Here is a 20,215-nt window from a genome sequence, read left to right on the forward strand (position 1 = left end):
CTGGAAAAACTTGTTAACTGGTCCCAAAACCTCCCTTTTTATCATTCTCAATCCCTCCCAAACCAATGAAGCAGCAATTCCCCATCTATAAGTTATGCAAGGTTAGCTCCAACTGCTTACTAGAAGAAAAACAACAGACAACTTAGGGTTTAGTGGTTTTCTATGCAGACCAACCCCCCTACCCCCATCCCTTGTTCTTCACTTCTTAGAAGTTAAAAACCTGAGTTAACAGGGCAACCCAAAGACCCCAGGACTCCATGCTCACTATTCTGAATTCAAACACGTGCAAAGTCTAAGGTAAGGCTACACCCACACCCAAACTTAGGAGCAAATAAAAAGCTTATCCTTTCTAAATTAAATCACACAAACATCACAGGTTGGTCAGTTCACTGCAATTTAAGAGAAATGGCAAAGCTCATTATGTTATTTTTAAGTTAAACGAGAAAGCAAAACGTAGCAGGCAACATGCAGAACTATGCTACTGGTATCACAATGTCAGTATACAGGCAATAAAAGACAACAACTCCCCCCCAGCCTTACTACACAGAAAGCCCTTGAAGAGTCACTCCTACAATGCAGTTAAGTAGAAGATTTCAGAAAAGGATGCACAAAAAACATTTAGCAGACTAAACAATTTGATTAAACAGAGTCCTGAGAGTTTAACACAAGTTCAACAGCATAACATTTACAACAAGAAAGAAGAAAGGCACCTGGAGACATCTGACACTGGGCATGCTCTGCAGGCATCTCAGTGCGCACATGCTCTCTACCAGGTTGGAGCAGCCTAGCCACAAAGACCTTGGCACAGAACACTGCAGGGTGACAAAAAGGAAGGAAGAGAAGAAGCAGTTAGATGCCACAACAAATCACTCAAGGCAGGCAACTCATTAGTATGTTAACGTGGGTACTTATCGATGTTATTTCTACATTCATCACAGTTACTGGCCAGGGGTAAAATAACCACTGAAGATCCTGTGCAGCAATCAGGACAAGCCATCCCTCTAGCCTGAGCTCCTTTTCCCCCTCTGTAACCTTGTGGCTTTAGTGCCCAGCTGGACGTTTTAACTGACTCCCAGCAGGAGAGTTTTAGTTCACCCACACTGCTGCCCACAGCAGAGCTTCTGGGGCAGAGGCCTCACCCAGCAACCCAGTCTGGCCAAAATCTCTGCCCAGCTGTAGCCTGCACAGTCCCGCTGGGGACAGGAGGCCAGGAGCTGCCACTGGGGTGGCAAGGCTTTAGAATCCACCTGGAGGAGATTTAGGAATTAAGGTCTGGCACTTCCCTGTGTCTCAGCTTTCTCAAACAAACTGTGGTTCTTTATTCTGCACTGGGACAAACAACCTGACAATGGGAGCACATTTTAGAGAAGAACCACACTTAGCTAAGTTCAAATTGCATGACCAAGTTTTGCTTAATCAAGGAATCCTAATGAACTGCAGAAAAATGCTGGAATTATAGTTGAAGATATCCTAAAGCCAAATCATCCCCTGGCTATATTTACTACTCATCCTGCCACCCGAACTTAACTACCAAATTCCCCACTGCTGACATGAGTAATTAGGAAAAGTTTGGAGATCCCTTTTGTTTCTTTTCTGAAGCTGAAGAAATTTGATACAGACAGACTCCCCAGAACTTCTGTAGCTCCCCAATATTATTTCCCAGTTCCTTTTAAGGACAGAGCAGTACATACACCAGATAAATTTAGGGAAAAGGATTCAATTCCTCAGCATCAAGCAGTGCACAAACCCAGCTGCAATATTTGGCACAGACTGAGCTTTCACTATTTTTCACACAGACTTCCAATTTAGTTACAACAGACAGCAAAACTTTAAAAGAAAAGCCCCACACAGGTCAAAGATGAAAGTGGAATAACTGGAGGTGAAGCCATATGGAAAGCAGTTTGTGCCAGGATCGAGGAGGGGGAGAGAGCCCAGAGCACCTGAAGGGTAAAAAACTTTTTTGTTTTTTCATATCTTAAGACTAAAACAAAAGGAACACCAATATTTTCATCTCCATGCTAAGGAGAGAAATTACAGCAAAACCAGCACAAGAATGCCCCTAGCAGCACCAAAACACATTGAAATTCCCTCTTACCCAGCAGGAAGGTGCTGATTCCACAGGCATGTCCTTGCCTGTGGCAAGGGAAGGCAAGAGTGGGAGCATGAATCTTATGGACAAGGGTAAAAATAGCCATATCTATGTTTTATTGTATTATTCTTTAATAGTAAAACAAACCCATAGTTTTCAATTACTAAAAGTTTTTAAAATTTTATTTAATGTTTAGAGAAATGGGATTTAGCTATAAATTACTCCACTATATCTGTCATTACTTTGCATTACTTAACTTTGACATGTCCTCACACTAACACTGGAGATTTAGTTCCCAGGACACTTCTAAGACAGTCAATAAATGACAACAGGGAAACTACCTTAACTTCAAGAAGACACCAAAAAAAAAAGAGGTTTTCGTATTTTCAAAAGAGATGGGATGTACTGTTAAAACCCATTTACTGAAGATACATACTTTTATAGGTCTGTTTTTAAAAAATACATGTATAATTCAAGAAATTCCCCTTCCAATCTGTTTCACTATTTGTTCCTATTTAGGACAATATCTTCATGGCTGTTCTTCAACACTGAACCAGCAAAATTCAGGGTATTTCTGCAGGTGTTGATTAAAACCCAAAAACATTTTTAAACACAGAGGCCTGATTTAAAAAAAAAAAAAAAAAAAGTAATTTTGTTCACATGACTTAACAAAAGTCATTGATAATAAACACAGCAAACTCCTCTCCTGAGATGTTCAGATCTGGCGTAAAAAGCCGTGCATAATGTTTATAATTAATTGGCACTTGTAGATGTCTACAAATTATAAGCTAAAAATCACTGGTTTATTTGTTATTATGTGGGGGAGTCTAGGAGCTACTCTAGCTACATAAACTGAATTTTAAGAGAAAATTGCTTAAGAGAAAAATGGGTAACTTGATAACATTAAAAAAAATTTAATTCATAATGCATTGGACACCGAAGCCATTTCCATGCCAAGGTCAAGCTGCACAAAATCCTTTTCACAGCATTACGAAACCCTGCATGAAAGGCTTTACAAAAACTCCCTGGACACTCAGCTGCAGCATTGCTATTGCACAATGCTACAAATATGGTGTCCCACTTCACACCGAAACAGGAACGTGCAAATATCTGTGTGCCTCCCTGACATGTTATTGCTTGACCCTGTCATGAATAAAAGCTTAACAATGTTCCAAAGGTTTCACCTTGCACTGGTCCTTCTTTTGCCACGAGCCCAGGGAGGTGCAGCACCATTTAATAAAGCCTGGGAAGGGGAAAATGCCAGTGGCCAATGGGCACAGAATTAATGAGAACACAGATCAGGTTAAGGTAAGGCCTAAACTGAAATTTGGCCTAAACTCAGATTTTAAGGAATAAGGTAATTAGCAATGCAGAACTTTAACTGCCTCACATTCTGAGGGCTGTGGATCACCTGGAGGTCCTCTTTGCAGAGCTGAGAGGGGCTTTGAGCCCCAGGCCAAGGAGGGAACAGGCAAAGAAATTCATTCTGAGCCTTTATAAGCTTTGTGCTTGCAAATATTCATACTCTAATTTTATTATTAGATGATTGATGCTAATTCCATACACAAAGAACTGCTTTGGTGGTCTAGCCCCAGGAATTATATTTCAAGCTTTATGTTTCAATTTTAAATCTCAAATTTAAGCAGCCTATACAAAATGCTACATACCCAGAGAAACATGTAAATCCTCAGTAAAAAGGGAATATGCTTCAATGTCTTTAAAACTCAAATGTTAAAAACTTCTTATATTAATAGCAAAGCACACAACACTGTGCATCCAATAAACCAACTTTGTAGCTGGGAACTTTTAGGATGGAGGTATTAAAAAAACACCCTCTCAGGCCCTGAACTATACAAAGTTTTCCTTTTTCTGCTTACAGGTTACAACATGGCTTGGTTAAAGCAGTGTAACATGCCCAGAGCATCTGATACTGTCACACAGTATTCCTCACACTTTTGTATCCCTTAAAAGCCCTCACACATTTATTAAAGCCCATTAAATTGCTCAAGAAATGCTTATAGCCTGTATTTCTGATAAAATTAGAACACCTTTGCAACCCAGACATGGCAATATTGCAATGTCACAACCAAGAATGACAGCATTTATATAACCCAGACTTATGCTGCAAGTTTTATAAAATATTAAAATTATGACCTCAGAATTTTTTGCTCAATTAATTTTATTTATACAAGATAATTTAAGGAGTCCAAATTTATTGGTGTGTTTACAGCTTGGGATATTCTGGTCTTAAGGCAAAAATATGCAGAAAAGGTACAATCAAATAACCTCAACCTTCACTGTCAATTTTTTTCACACTTAGCTATAAGAAACACACATGCTATTCAAAACTGGTGATTTCCTGGTTAGTTTACTTTGATTTAGGCCTGGATGAACACAATTGCTATTTATTTCCACCAACACTTAAATTAAATTTATCAGAATTAAGATAATTTTATGGGCAAGTGGTGCTAATTAAACCCCTCTCCATGGCTGGGAGTTCAGTTTAATGCAGCCCAAGAGGTGCTCTGAAAAGCCAGCTTGGATTTGAGGGCAGTCTGGCAGTCTGGGAAAGCCTTATGCTCCCACCTCCAACTTAATGGCAAGTTCAGATCTCCTTAAAAATCAGCATTAACCACACCAAGACATAAAAAATATGAGCAGTAACACTGTTTCAGGGTCTTCATTATTATTTTACACTCGGCAGGAACAGCAGCCAACTCCAGCTCCCGGTTTGCAGGCTGGGATTTCCTCCAGATCTGACCTGGTGCTTTTCCTGTTCAGGCTTCAAACAGTGCCAAGCAGAGCAGTGGTGAAGCCCTGGGCTGGGAATGAGTGTGCACAGGTGAGAAAGCAGAACATCCAAGGGTGTGTGTGAACACTGGGTGGGACATGCAGGCAGTGGTGACACAAGCTTCCCCAGGGACAGCCCGGCTGGCAGGGGATGGTCCCCGCACGTCCCTGGAGGCGCAGACACGAGTGCCTGACCAACAGGAGCACTCTGGGTCCTCCTGCTGCCACCCCAGAGCCAGGCTGTGCCCGGGAGATGCCCTGTGCCCACGTGCTCCACACGAGTCTGTTGGAATCGGTGCCATCACATCACTACTTTTCCCATGGACAAATGCAACCCCACTGGGCCTGGGGGATTCGGAAGGCTGTTGGAGCACCATCCATACAACACGTTTCCACATTCCAGGGAGTTTTACATGTGCAATCTGGCAATCTGCTTCAGCTTCAGAAGAACTGGACTCCCAGGTCAACAAAGTTGTTTTAGCTGTAATTTACTCTTGCATTTATTTCTGTCCTTCCATGAGCTACAAATGCAAAAACAAATTTCTCATAAATAAATACTCACAGAGTGGAAAACTCATTTTAATTTGTGAAAAATTTTTGACTCTTCTTTTATTGTTATCAGATCTTAAAAAAATAGGTAACCAATAGCTGAGTCACAGTGCCATTAGGAAAATCAATTTAGCCAAATCATTGCCATTCACAATAAAAATTGCTCAATGGAACAACCTTCCAACAGCCATTCGAGATCTTCACATAAGCTCTTGCATTTGGGGAAAAACACTAAGTGAGGAATCAGGAAATTTAAAGCAAGACAAGGGAAAAGAATTGATCAGAGAAATTCTCCTTATTACCACAGTGATGCTCTAGATAGGACACTGAATTCACAGGAGGCTGACGGATAACGCTGTCCCACTCTGCTCCTGAAGATCAAAGCGTGTTTGCTACACACAGTCAATGCTACAAAAGAATATGGGTTCAGTGGAGAGAAGATTAAATGCTTTATTTGAATAGAATAACCATCTTACTCCATTATAATTTATTAATCACGGTAAGACTCGTGAGATGCAGCAAGCTCATTTTCAAGAAAATACAAAGGACTGTGAAAAAATACCAAGATGTTTGCATAAGTCACTCTGAACATTAACTGAAATAATCTCAATTTTCCAAAATACACAGCATTTAGACTAACCCTTGCTTCCTTCATGTACATATAGCCCAAGTCCTGCACTTGTGTGATACACCTTTCAGCACTAACATCCCCTGTGTTACACTAAAAAGGCCCTTTCTAAAGCAAAGCACTTTCTTCTGCTCTCCTGCAGCAGAACAGGGACTTAGAGACATCTTCAGCCAGCAGCTCCGGACAAATCCTGAGAGGGCAACACAGACCCAACAGTGCAAATCACACAGAAGAAACTTGCAAGGGCGTCAAACACAGGAAAGAAACGTGGCTGAACCTTGTCTAATATGTTAAAAGCTGTCTCAGACCCTTAGGTTTTCAAGGCTGAGGCCTAACAGAGCTAACAATAAATCCTACAACAGCCAAGGCAGGGTGGAAACACTTGACAAGTTCTGATGCCTGTGGAGGTTGGGCTGCCAGGAACAAACCCAGGGCTCCCAGGCAGGGTTGCACACCCCAGGCTGCACAGGAACACTGCCACAGCCATGAGAGCTGCCTCACCTTGCACTTTCTGAACTGTAACATTCAAAACACAGGCAAGAGCAAAGTCTCCAACCTGCTCAGCTCTACTGCTGTAGGGCTAGCTGATATTTCCAAAAGTTAAGCAATATTAAATAACATTGAGGATCTTGATCAGCAAGTGCACTCATTTATGTTTCCTCTTTTTTTCCTTGCTCAGTGTATTTTAAATTATTTCCTGTTTTCAGTTTTCATCACTAAAGTTCGCTTCTGCCTCCCTGTTCTCTCATTTTAGAAAAAGGCACACCCTGAACAGCAAATATTCCACAGAAAGATATTATTTTACAGTTTTAACTCCAAAGTGAGTCTGATGACTGTGTGGAACAAATTCAATTTGATACTAGATGAGAATACAAGAAATGTGTCAGTCTAAGGTTAGTAAGTATTTCCCTTAGATTCTCTCTCTGGTTTATTTAAGAGTCACACTAAAACAGACTTCTCCACCCTAACCAAATAAAATTCAACCACTCAAAAAATCAAACCAGGAAACAACAGCACCCTTTCCACAAGTAATTTATTATAAATGTACTTATCAATTAAATTCAAATATAACTTCATCACAAAATACCACACCAGCAAAACAAACGCAGAATTAAAACCATGCATGAGATCAACAGCATCTACAGAGTTTCTACTACAGGAGGTTAAATACTGAGGCCTCACCATTCACTGCAGTAACTGCCTACAAAGGAGAACATACAAAGGCTGAACATTACTGCTGTTATTGTTTACAGGAATCCAGGTACATTGTTTCACAGTGACTTTAGAAATATGTTGTCAAGTCCATCAAAGCACCAACTTACAGTAAAGCTGGGCACTGGGAGGTGCAGCTCTCCCATTCACACCAGATACAATACTGAACTTACTAATTTTATTTTCCTGACAGCCAGGGACCCAGCTTGCCTTCCTGAGGCACACAAACACTTTCCAAACCCATCTTCAAGACAAAGCCTTCTGCAGGCATCCCAAACCTCAGAGGAATGTGACTCCAAGTACAATGGCTCTCCCCTACTCTGAAATAAACCCAGTGTCACTGTGAGGCTCCTCCTGCCACTCCTGCCCTACACCTGTCCCATAACAGCTGGGCCAAAACTTCACACTGACAGCTCAGAAGGGTTTGGGACACTGACTCCTAGTGCTGCCCACAACAGAATTTCAAATCGCATTTCAGCAGTAAAAACTATATGAAATTGTCCTAGGAATAACCAGAGAAGTTCTCTCCAGTTCTGATGGACCCATCAGAGGACAGGGACTGAACTCAGAGCTGGCACCTCCCTGAACTCCATGGGGAGCCCAAGGCAGTCACTAGCAAGACTGTTCTCCCCTTCCAAAAGCAGGTTGCGGCAGCCAATGTGCCCGTTCCTGCACACACAGAAGTTCACCTCGTGCTCCCAGGCCTGTGCTCCACAGCACACTGGCAATTCCCTCCAGTATCTCTTGGCCATGCCCTTCTGATTCAGCTCTGATTCCCTGTGCCCTAACACTTGGGGGACATGAAGCAGTTAAAGCGAGGGACTGAATGTGCGGACAAACTCATCTAAGCAGAAGCAGCAAGATATAGTACAGGGTGACTTCTTACCTGAAACTTTGTTTCTGGGCTTCAGATCCACCAATCCAGAATGAAAGGGGATTCGAATGGGTTTTCCTTCTCAGACTTGTCTGTTAAAAGAGAGCAGCCAATCATCTTCAGCTTGGTGTATCTACTTCTTTCTTGAACGAAATCCCAATTACTGCTAATGCTGTTAGAGACAAGGCAGCCCAGGCACCTGCCCAGCCCGGGACCGACTACGTTAGTGGGGTTGTCGGATTGGTGGATCTAAGACAGAGAAACGCATTTACAGACAAGAAATTGCTCCTTCCCTTACCCTGGGTCACCCAAACAAGTGTCTTGGGGTACAGCTCGTTTTGCTAAGATTAAGGAAGATCAGAAGAAGCTACAACACAAATAACAAAGTGAGTCCTGAAGCTTCAACCACCAGCTCACACTTTGCAGGCCTGCTCCAGGAACACAGGTTTGCACAACAGCTCGATGCAGTTCTCCTGGGCTGCAACATCCTCTAAAGTACTTTACTGCAATGATTTCCCTGTTTCTCCAAGCTCAAAATGACCTCATTTGCCTTACACGTCTGCAGCACAAAGATGGAGTTGTCAAGACACTCCTGATCAAAACAACAGCACTGTATTCAGTACATTTGCAGTACTGCTGTGTCTCTGGAAAACAATCTAGAGCCAGACGAGAGTAAGATTCTGTACACTTCTCCTAAGACAAGAAACTGTCACCTCTTGCTAAGCAGGGAGAAAAACTGCCTCCAGCAAGTCCTGCCCACAGCACAGTGAGAGTGTGACTACTTTAAAGCAGCTAGAAAGTGACACCTCAGAGAAGATGTGGTCTGCAGAAAACACACACTCCACATGCAACAGAAAGCTCAGTCTACAGAGACCAAACCACGCAACTTCCACCAAGAGCTCCAGAAACTTTGGGCCATGGCCTACAGAGTTTCCCCGACCAGCAGTGAGAACACAATGCTGCTACACCCCCAGAGGAAAGCATCACCACCCCTCTCATCCTCTCTGATCTGCAGCCCCTCCAGAGAGCTGAACATCAGCCTCCACTGCTGTGGCCCACATTTCAATCTCCAGCCACTAACAGAAGGGTGGAAAAACTGCCACAATTTCCAGCTGTGCCAAGAAACCATTTCCATGAGAACAGGACTGTCCCTGACTGCCCACAGCTCCTCAAAGAAAGGAGCATCTTCATGGCGGGGTGATTTCCTGCTTTCCAGCCACTGGCAAAGGCAGTCAATCCCAGGGCAGCGTTTCAAGGACAAAGCAGCGCTGTAGGCCCAGTACCATGTCCAATGCATGATTTTTAAGGCTGCTAAGGAAAGTGCTAGGATGTCAAGGCATATGACTCAGAATTTTCGGAATACAACACAGCTCAGCAAGAAGCCAGCTATCAAATTATATAAATGTACAGATTTGCCAAGTCACTGCAGAGCCAGCAGGGTGCTGGAAGGAGAGGCACTTCTTCAGGAAGCCAAACCTCAACATTATTTGCAAGTGTAAGAGCTCAGGTCTGATTTTTGTCTCCAGAAGGACTGGTGTGCTGGAGACAGCATGAATAACAAGTTTCCCTGGCTAGTCCTCCCCTGCCCCAAGAGAATTGCCAACAAGATTCTCCATCAAGTCCAAGCTGGAACTTACTAAGTTTTGCAAATTCCGAGTATAGATTTTCAAAGAGATTTAGGTGCTTTTATCTGAAAACCAGAAATTGGCTCCACTGCAAAGGTTGGAAGACTTCAGAACAGCCCCATCATGCAAACCATCCTGAAATACACGAGCTCACACCTCTCAAAAAGGCAAACAGTTTACATTGGCACATCTTTTATACCAAAACTCCACATTCAAGAACTCCTCAACAGAATGAAACTCAGAGCAAACTTGTAACACTGAACATACATATATATAAATATAGTGATTCTCCTCTTCTCCTCTAAGTCAACGAGTAAACCAAAATTCTGAAGTGTTGCCACCAGCTTGAAGTTGACCCAAAAAGCTTTTTTTGTCCTTTTACCCAGAAAACACACCATTCCCTATTCCTAGCAAGTAGGTCCCTACCTACATCTTACAAATTTCCATCTGTATTCATCCAACAAAGGGGCCCAGGAAGCCAAACTCTTCTTTGATCCCACACAAAACTGTTAATTTCCTGGGGTGGAAGTACAAGGATGCAAGTCCTGCGGGGATGTGGATTAACAAAGCACCAAAGAAACGACATGCCTTGAAATGTTCCCATTGTTAATTTAGCCTGTATGAGAAGCAAATTAAGTTTTCAGAAAGAGTCAGTGCTTTTCGTTGTTAAAACATCAATGGCATTGCGTTATTTTTGCATTATCTGCTCTCGGTCATGCATTGCTCGTATTGGGAAATGTGTGGAAGTGGTATAGGAAAACGGGGTAGGCTGTCAGATGTCACACCACTGAGTTCATAAATACATCAATAAACTGGGGAAGGAAGGGAATTTCCAGAAAAAGTGGATTTTCTGTGAATAATGATGCCATAAAAATCAAATCACGAAATCAGATTATGTAACAACATAAATAGTGGCATCCGTACAAAGAAGACGTCGCCCAACGAAAAAGCTAGAAGGCAAGAATTGTTACCCATCAGCATTAATTTAAACAACTCAGTCAATATTCTCATTTCCCTTCAATTCATTTTCTGCCCTGCAACAGAAAAATTCCCTCTCATAGAGCAGCCCTCTCATAAGCACAGTCTCTTGTTCTCTCCCACACATCATTGCTCTCGCATTGGCACATTTGCTGCAACATCCATTTCATCTGAAAGCCATCAGCAATCTCCCTGAGCACACTGCTGCACAAGCACTCCGAGCTGCCCAGGGACGGGCAACTGGAAATGCCAAAGCACCAGCGACCTCTAAATTGCAAGGCAATAAACCCAGCACATCCAGACACACACGACAAGTTGATTTAACAAGCAGCAGAGGTGTTTTAGAAAACATGAAATGAAATGAAAAGGTACATCCATCCTTCAAACAACATTCCCAGGTCTCTCCGAGGGTACAGCTTGTAACAAGGCGGGCTGTTTTGCTGTGATGCTGCTCACAACACTCCTCAGTGACCCAAATCTCAGCAGTGCTCAAAGCTCTGTATCCTGAGGGACACAGACAGCACTGTCTGACACGCAGCAAAGGCAGATGGGCTTTTCAAAGCAGCAACCCCAGAGCACTTCAGAGAGGACAGCTGCACCCACAGCAGCTGCCTGCAGAGACAGGATCTCGATCCACACGGGCACCTGGACAGGGATTTACTCCAGGAGCTCCTGGCCCCCAGGCAGAGCTCTGGGGCCAAAAGCTGCCTGGTCACACTCACCCAGAGGAGCCCTGCACATGTTCCAGGCTGCAGGGAACTTCCTCTGCTGCACCTCACTAGCTCAGCACCAGGCAGAGCTTGGAGAACTCTGTCATGTCAGAAAATGTACCTGCATTGTGAGGTGAGAAATCTCTGAGTCTGGAATGAGATATAAAATGCCTCTGGTGAAACACCAGAGCTCAGTCTCCCCAAGGATTGGTAACTTCCTTTCATTAAGAACCAATTTAGTTTCAGAAGTTCCCCCACAACTGGCACATCTGCAGCTTTCTTTCACCTGAATAATCTGATGGCTACTGCCACCATCATCACAAACCTCAGATAACTTTGCACACTTCTGTATCTTTATAGCCTCCTTCCCTCTGCCATCTCATTTCCCCAGTCAGGCCATTGCTTCCGCTAACCCTTCCCAAAAGATAAAGGGTTCCACACTCCTTTGTCCACCTCCCTCCTTTCACCACTCCACTGGTTCTAAGTGCAGTTGCCTTGCTCTAATTCATGTTCTTAAGCTCTTCCTTCCCATTTTCTGCACTGCTGCCAAAGTCACAGCAATGTCTTCTATTCAGATTTGTTTCCCTCCTGTGCAAGGCACTCTCTGAAACGGGACTATCATTCTCAGAACCTGGCAGCAGCACACACCTCACATCCCCTGCCCCAAGGCTCATCCCAAGGCTGTGCCTTCCTCAAAATCCATCCATCCCACCACCACCTCTTTAGCTGTTTGCTCCAGCCATTGCATTTTTCCCCATGTATGAAACCCTGCATGCTTCACTGTCCAACATGCAGCTCTCAACTCTGTTCATTTAGCTGCTGATTAAAAAAAAGATACCAGCAAAGCAAACAGATCGTTATCCTGCTGAAGAAAGCATATCAAGGTTACACACAGGTTTACAAATGCCTTACTAACACTCCATCTACTCCAAGGCTTCAATTAAGAACCAGTCAAATTTCAGCTAGAACAGTACTCCTTTGTTTCAGCTGCAAAGATGATCATTGCCTGTATCTGTGTCGCTACAAAAGTCAACTCTTTGAAGGATTCCTCCAAGAGCATGTGAAAAAAAAATCCCACAAATCCAACTGCCTGCTTGGTTTGCAATGACTGACACAGGGAAGAAAAAAGCCAGAGCACTATAGCCCTACTGAGCTATATATACAGCAGCTGTATTTTAGCTTCCAAGCAGAATGTTGGGATTTATTTTGCACTTTGAGCTTTAAATAGTTTAGAGGCACAACCATGTCCAGTTGCAGTAACCCAAGGAACTTCAGTACCCCTGGAGTGATTTACAGCAGGAGCTGCTGCTGCTCAGGGAGGCCTGTGTGAAACACTTCCGTCTCAGACTGGTACCTCTGAACTGAACACCCCCACCTCAAATCAAAGTCCTGCCAGAAGAAACAGATTTTTGGCAAGATATTCAATTATAATTCCTCATTTATTATTTACCGAGGTACTTAAACACTGGACACTTTTAGGAGAGCCAGAGAGAACCATTCTAGATATTGAAGGCCATGTGTTAGGAAGATTATTTCCATACATATAACTTCAAGATAAAAATGATAGCAGTGTGAATAACTCCTTGCCCATTTTATTCCCAGGCATGGCCTTTTCCAAACCTTTTCATGCTCCTACCACAGAGCACTGAACCCTGAATTTAACCTGCCAGCACAGAGACCTGTGTTTGTTGAGCAGCTTGGGCAGCAAGGCCACAGTGAAACATGAGGGGCATAAGCTCAGTGAGTGGGAGAATTTCCACACAGCTGGATTCCTGCTCAGGAGCCATGGTGGGTACGGGAGCCTGGGAGCAGCAGATTTATTTTGTTATGCCATCCACATCTCACAGTGCACAGCTCACCAATAAATGTATAAAAGGCCTCCCAAACTACGTGCCACACTGATGTATTCTGTTACAACAACCTAAGCAGCTAACCCCCTCACACTGTGAAAGCTGCTGGTAACACTAAATAACAATTATGGAAAGCTTCCTGGGAAAATTAAGAACAGGCTTTTAGCACATATTGAAGGTAAATGCAAATCACAGGGTTGATGCAACTGAACACAGATTTTATACACAACTCTGATCTGCAGGTAACAAAACTTATTTCACAAAGCATTGCAGTTGGTTCTTCAAAAGAGCAAAAAGGTCACAGTTATCTAATTTCACTGAGAAAACCAAAACCAGGGGCAGAACGAGCCCTTTCAATGAGTGGTCCTCCATCTGTTCTGGATTACCTCCTCACTCCTCAGCCGCCTGCTGACACCCAGCATTTCCCTGAGCCCACGACTGAACCAGCCCCAGCCCTGCCAGACACAGGGAGCCTCAGCCTGGGCAAACCAGTCAGTCCCAGCTAACCTCGGGGGTATCCCACCCATACAGGTGGGCACCACCTGCACGTGGAAGCTGTGAATGGCATCACTCAATGCTCATCCCCCTGGGAATGACTAAGGACAGCATCCACAGAAGCAGCATACAGCACGGGAAGAGTTCAGCTGATCTGAGGGACACAGTGGCTTGGGAATACTCACTAAAACTTCACACAGCAAATCAAAGTTGTCACTCTGAAACTTTGAAATATTTATCTGAGATTCCAGCCTTAAAAATAGAACAGTATTATTTCCATGACTGATTTTCCTTTAAATAAATGCAAATGATCAATCCGGGAAGGCACAGTTCAGGGCTAGAGCAGCATGTTCTGAAACTTATATGCAATTAACATGTTGACACATAACCTCTTGTTTATCAGCCCCTCAGAATTACAGTGTATTTGCTCCTCAGAACTTTCAGATCACACATTTGCTCCTGTATTTACTACAGATTCATCCCTGGCACTGGAAGGAAGCAATGCACCAAACCCCATCTCCCTGATCAAGAAGAGGTATCAAACATCTTTTAGGAATGTGGAACACTCTTAAAAAGAGCAGCATCCCCCCAAGTCTGCCAGGCAGGGAAGATCCTGGGTTTGGGATGTTTCCCACAGCACCAACTCCCACGTTTCCAGATCACAAAGAAATTCCCAACAGGGAACTCAGCCCAAACAGCTTCTGCCCTGTGGATTCAAACCAATCTCCTGGCGAATCTCCCCTTCTGCACCACATCAGAAGGCAAAACCTCCACATCTGCATTTAGGAGTGATTTTCAATGCTTTTAGGGAAACATCTCCACTCAAACATAAGTGATCTTGTGCAAGCCTCCACTAAGGTTAACATTAAATTCAACTACATTGTAAACCATTTATACATTGTATACCATCTTCTCCTGGCAACCACAGAATTAATTGTTCATCTCACTCAATTTTTATATTTATCAGTTTCTTATGAAAGAGAGAAAAGTGTATGTCTAAAACCTCCTACTACATACTAAAACTCCTATTAACTCCACAGATATTTGCACGGATTAGCACATTTCCCGGCTCCAGCAAGTGGAGGATACAACACTCATCAGCAAAAGTCCCATTTGCTTCCTCCTGATACAACCTGGCCGCAAAGAGGAGAGACTAAAATGGGAGAGCACTTGCGAAAACATGGAAAAGCGGTTTTTGAAAGTTGAGGGAGCCAAACCTTCCAGCTCCAAATGCTACCTGAGCAACTCACAGAACTCAAAGCAGAGGAGTGTTGGTGACTGTTCCACGGAAGGAAAAAACCAGAGCCCAATTCCCAGGAATTTAGGAGGCATCTCTCAGGGTGGCTGGCCCTGAGCTGGATCCCCACAAAGCTGCCAAGCCTTGTCCTCCCTGCTAAGGGCACTGATGGCTCTGATGCCCCCCAGGGCAAGTGTGAGACCACAGCACCAGGGGAGGAGGCTCCCTAGGAACGGCTTTTAAGCCCCTGCCCTCAGTGACCAGTAACATTAATGAAAGATACACAAAGGCTTTCTACGTTCCTCTTTTTCTTTCTCATTTTATTTCTGCTTTTTGAGACCAGATAGCACACTTGAAGAAAGTTCGTATTTTCTGGATCAGGTAGTTTAGCAACAACTCAACTCGCTAAAAAACACATTTATGTCTCCACTGAACCCAGCTCACCTTCAGAGTGCATTAAAGGGAAATTATTTGCATTTTGCCCCTCAGTTCTGGAGAACTGTATGAAATTCTGTATGTGAGAGCAAATTACACTTAGGAGAAAAAGCAATTATGCTTCTAACAAATAAATTAGAAGATATTTACCGACTACTATTCTCTCCCTACTCCTAATTTAATTTTATTCACGCCTAATGCAGTAAAACGAGGAGTCTCCATTTGCCTATAGAGATCTAATTTGCTTATAGTAAAAAAAAAAAAAATTCAGCACCTCTTTCTACTGCTCCCACCTGGATGCCTCTCCACTAACGCGAAATTAGCGGTGTAAGCGTTAATTAGGAGTATAACCAATACACCAATTAGGTCTCGTTAGGTAATTCCGAGTGTGCTGGACCGGAGCTGCAGCACCGGTGCTGCCCCGGCCCGGGGCCCCGAGGCTCCCCGGCGGGGTCTGATCCGCCCCCGGGGGCGCGGAGGGCTCCGGCCGGCCCGGGGAGGGGCTGGAGCCGGAGCCGTCCCGCCCGGGGCATTTCGCTTTCGGTTCGTGCCCCGGCCGGGCCCTGCCTCCCGCCAGGTTCATTGTAGTTATTTATTTATTTCCAATGAAACGCAGGCGCTCGTGGCGCCCCGGGCGGGCCGCGGGAGCGCGGCGGAGGCGGGAGCGAGCGGATCGCCCCGCGGGGCCGGCACGGGCCCGGCACAGCCCCGCGGAGGCGGCGCCGGACCCCGCGGGCCGGGCGCGCCGGCGGGGCCTGAGCCGGGGGGGGCGAGAGGGCCCGGGAGGGTGTGCGCGGGGGCCGGGGGCGACTCACCATGAGCTCGATGGTCTTGTCCTCGATGACCGAGTCGGGCTCCATCGCGGCGGCCGCTCCGCTCCGCCCGCCCGCCCGGCCCGGCCCCGCCGCCGCCCCGCGCCCGCCAGGCCCCGCCGCGGCCCGCCCGCCCCCGCCGCGCGCCCGCGCACGCGCGCTGCGCCCGCCGTGACGTCACGGCGCTCGCGGAAGGGGCGTGGCCCCGACGCGCCTGGCCCCGCCCCCGGGGCGGCTCCGCGCTGACCATTGGGCACGGGCGGCGCGCGGGGGATGCCGGGAGGGGAGGGGCGGGGCCGGGGCGCGGCGTGAGGGGCCCGCAGGGGAGCGGGAAAGGGAGCGGGAACGGGAATGGGAGCGGGAAACGGAGCGGGGAAACGGGAACGGGAAAGGGGAACGGGAGCGGAAATGGGAGCGGGAAAGGGAATGGGAAAGGGGAACGGGAACGGGAGCGGGAAACGGAGCGGGGAAACGGGAACGGGAAAGGGGAACGGGAGCGGGAATGGGAGCGGGAAAGGGAATGGGAAAGGGGAACGGGAACAGGAAAGGGGAACGGGAGCGGGAACGGGAACGGGAACAGGAAAGGGGAGCGGGAAAGGGAACGGGAAAGGGGAACGGGAACAGGAAAGGGGAACGGGAGCGGGAACGGGAACAGGAAAGGGGAAAGGGAGCGGGAGCGGGAGCGGGAAAGGGATCGAGAAAGGGAACGGGAAAGGGGAACAGGAACAGGAAAGGGGAATGGGAGCGGGAACGGGAATGGAAATGGGAAGAGGAAAGGGGGGCGGGAAAGGGAGCGGGAATAGGAATGGGAACAGGAAAAGGGAGAGAAAACGGGAGCGGGAAAGGGAATGGGAACGGGAACGGGAATGGAGCAGCAGCGGCGGGCAGCGCCTCCGAGGGACGGCAGAGGGCCGGGGCCTGTCCCGCGCTGCCGGGGTCGATCCGTGTGGGAAGGGCCAGGGCGGGCTTGGTGCTGGATGCTGGGGGACGGAAAGCTTGGAAAGCGCCCGGGAGACTCGCCTCCATCGCTCCCTCCGTGCCTGGCACAGGTGCCCAGAGCGGCTGGGGCTGCCCTGGGTCCGGCAGTGCCCAAGGCCAGGCTGGACGGGGCTGGGAGCAGTGGGAGGTGTCCCTGCCATGGCAGGGGTGGGATGGGATGGGCTTTAAGGCCCCTTCCAGCCCAAACCATTCTGGGATTCTGTGGGCTCTGCACGTTGTACTGTCTGCTTCATAAACAGTTCAGTTTAATAAATCCTAATCTGTGCCTTAGGCCTGGTCTTGCTGGCACCACTGGGCATTTCCACGCAGCTGACCTCAACCCTTGGCAATGAGCAACTTATTCAGCCTTTAGGGTGTAGATCCTGCTGGCAAGCTGCCTCTGCCACAGGAGCCCCGGAGCATCCAGCAGCCGTCCAGAGCTCAGGTGCTTTGGGGACCAAGGCCACTCAGGCTGCCCTCTGACCGGCAGCAGGGACCAAGTGCAGCCGTAGGCATTGGAAATTGGATGCAAATCTGTCCTAAGCAGCAGCGTGCTGTGACAGCACAGCATTGGGCTTGCTGTGAAAATGGACCTGGAACTCCCTGCTAAGCATTTTTGTCTGTTACCTGTTCAAATCTCTGCCAAATGTAGAAGAGATGGAGGATGAACAAATGGAAATGGTGCAAAGTCCTTTCTTACTGACAGCTCACCTGCTCCACAGGACATTGGCATCAGCAGAAATGTCCTTCATCCACTCAAAATGACTTAGAACAATACTTACCGTGAGGTCTAAACCCTTTCTAGAGCATTTAAAAGGTAAAGCAAGAGCTGCAAATGGCCCTCCCTCCCTGCTTCTGCTCACAGCCTGGGGACGACAAATGGCTGTGCCCCAAAAGCTGCCCCATTTCCATCTATGGGGACAAAGCCAAACCCAGAGATGCCCCTGCCCCAAAGTGAGGCCACCCACAGCAGCACTGCCCCTCACCCTGATGCCCCATTGCCATGGAAAATCCACCCTTTCCTGCCCAAACCTGCCCCCCCTGGCAGCTGAGTTGGATCCTTCCCCCCCTTCCCATCACAACCCCTAAGGAAGGACTTGCAGGTGGAATTAGACCCATTGTGTAACACCCCCACACAGGTGTCACTGAGAAAGGTGGGACAAAATCCAGCTCCATTCTGTCCCTGCGATCAGCCATTGGTTCTGGACATCAACCAAGGCAGCAGAGATTTGTTTGGGACACCAAAGTAAAAAATCAGCATGTCTCAGTCTAAATATACCCAGGGCAGGGGTTTGCTGACAGCACAGCAATCCTGGTGCTTTCCAAAGCACAACCTGGTGTTCTGAGTATGGGAAGGATTCCCAGGGCAAAGAGAAAAAAGAGAGGGAAAATCTTCCATTAATTTGCACAAAGGGTAAATAAATGTTGCCATCACAGCAGCTCCAAGGGTTCCTGCACCACAGCAATGCATGTTGCACAGCAGGATGGGTCTCATTCTGGCAGGAGGAGTCAGATGGAAATGGAGTTCCTGTAATCTGCTCTTAATGGTGTGGTAAAAGCAATTCCTATGATGTGAGAGAAGGAGAAATACATAGAAATTAATTAAGGAAAGCATCATAAAAACATCAAATGTTTTGCCTTTAGTGTGGAACACCGAGGAAAGCAGGAGTGGGGATATCAATCTCTGTACCTGTAAATTAAAATTGTTTCTGACCAACTGACAACTTAAAACTTCATGAGGACTGAGCAACATGTTCAAGGCATAATAAGATTAAAAAACAGGTTTTGATAAATTTATTCTGAGATAGAAACTCACTGGGAAAGAGTCAGTCCCAGGAGGAGCAGCTGAGGGAGCTGGGAAGGGACTGGAGCCCCAGGAGAGGCTGAGGGAGCTGGGAAGGGGCTGGAGCCCCAGGAGAGGCTGAGGGAGCTGGGAAGGGGCTCAGCCTGGAGCAAAGGAGGCTCAGGGGGACCTTGTGGCTCTGCACAGCTCCTGACAGGAGGGGACAGCCGGGGGGTCGGGCTCTGCCCCAGGGAACAGGGACAGGAGGAGAGGGAACGGCCTCAGGCTGGGCCAGGGCAGGCTCAGGGTGGGCAGTAGCAGGAATTTCCCCATGGAAAGGGGGCTCAGGGATTGGGAGGAGCTGCTCAGGGAGGTTTGGAGTGCCCATCCCTGGAGGTGTCCAGGGAAAGGCTGGAGCTGGCACTGAGTGCTCTGGGCTGGGGACAAGATGGGCGTTGGCCGTGGCTTGGACTCAGTCTTGGAGGTCTTTTCCTCCCTAAATGTTTCCATGAGTCAAGCACAATATTCCCATGCCTACCTGGCTGCAGCAATTTGAGGAGCAGTCTCTGGGTGTGCCCTGCTCAGACAAGGCTGTACCACTGTGTGACAGATCTGTGTCATACATCTGCACAGCTGCCACGCAGGGTCACAGCTGCTAATTAGTGCTAATTAGGCCCCTGTTCAGGTGGAGGCACAGCAGAGAGTTGGGGCAGCTCCGTCCCAGAGAACTTGCTCTGCCAGTTTTCCTGTGAGGATGAGGATGGCGGGGGGGAGGTGGAAGGGAAAGTCCCAGCACCACCAACCCGGAGATATCTCCATTTTGTGCAACAGGGCAGGGATTCCTTGAGGGCCACCTCAGCCTTGCTGTATCAAAGCAAAAGTAATCCTGTGCTTAGAAAAACCCTGGAAACCTCCATCCCCCTGGGCTGACTCCACTGGAACTCAGCCAATGGTTCAGTCCATGTTCTCTGTCCACTCATTGTCCCAGGGAAGGATTTGCTCCCTGGTCATCTCCACCACAATTCCCACACCGGCTCTGTCTGTGTCTCACATGTCCTGGCACCACCACAGCACTCCTGGGGCAGGATTTTGGGAGTGACACCACTGCATTTTGTCTCACTACATCTTTTCTGGATAATGAGCTGAACTATTTCTCTTGACATCCTCCCA

At 46.9% G+C, this 20,215-nt stretch overlaps 1 protein-coding gene and 1 long non-coding RNA gene across 5 annotated transcripts in view; one reads left to right on the forward strand and one right to left on the reverse strand.

Moving 5' to 3' along the window:
• FBXW11 (F-box and WD repeat domain containing 11) overlaps positions 1-16,431 on the reverse strand; it is a 68,136-nt gene extending 51,705 nt beyond the window's left edge. Inside the window, exons 1-4 of one of the 4 annotated variants that reach the window (XM_077786723.2) lie at positions 16,288-16,427; positions 8,155-8,234; positions 5,731-5,836; positions 711-812 (exon numbers count right to left, since the gene is read on the reverse strand). In XM_077786723.2, coding sequence (XP_077642849.1) covers positions 711-761 — 51 coding nt within the window. In that variant the 5' untranslated portion in view covers positions 762-812; positions 5,731-5,836; positions 8,155-8,234; positions 16,288-16,427. Of the gene's footprint in view, positions 1-710; positions 813-5,730; positions 5,837-8,154; positions 8,235-16,287 lie in introns of all 4 variants that reach the window. The other 3 variants (XM_021544866.3, XM_021544864.3, XM_021544865.3) reach the window with 3 other exon arrangements.
• An 80-nt stretch (positions 16,432-16,511) lies between these two features.
• Positions 16,512-18,986, forward strand: LOC146766109 (uncharacterized). The gene is made up of 2 exons (XR_014958252.1): positions 16,512-17,333; positions 17,555-18,986. It is a non-coding gene; the product is annotated as an uncharacterized LOC146766109 (long non-coding RNA).
• Positions 18,987-20,215: the final 1,229 nt, after the last annotated feature.

The sequence above is a fragment of the Lonchura striata genome, chromosome 13, assembly GCF_050655825.1.
Source record: "Lonchura striata isolate lonStrDom1 chromosome 13, ASM5065582v1, whole genome shotgun sequence".
NCBI lineage: Eukaryota > Metazoa > Chordata > Aves > Passeriformes > Estrildidae > Lonchura > Lonchura striata.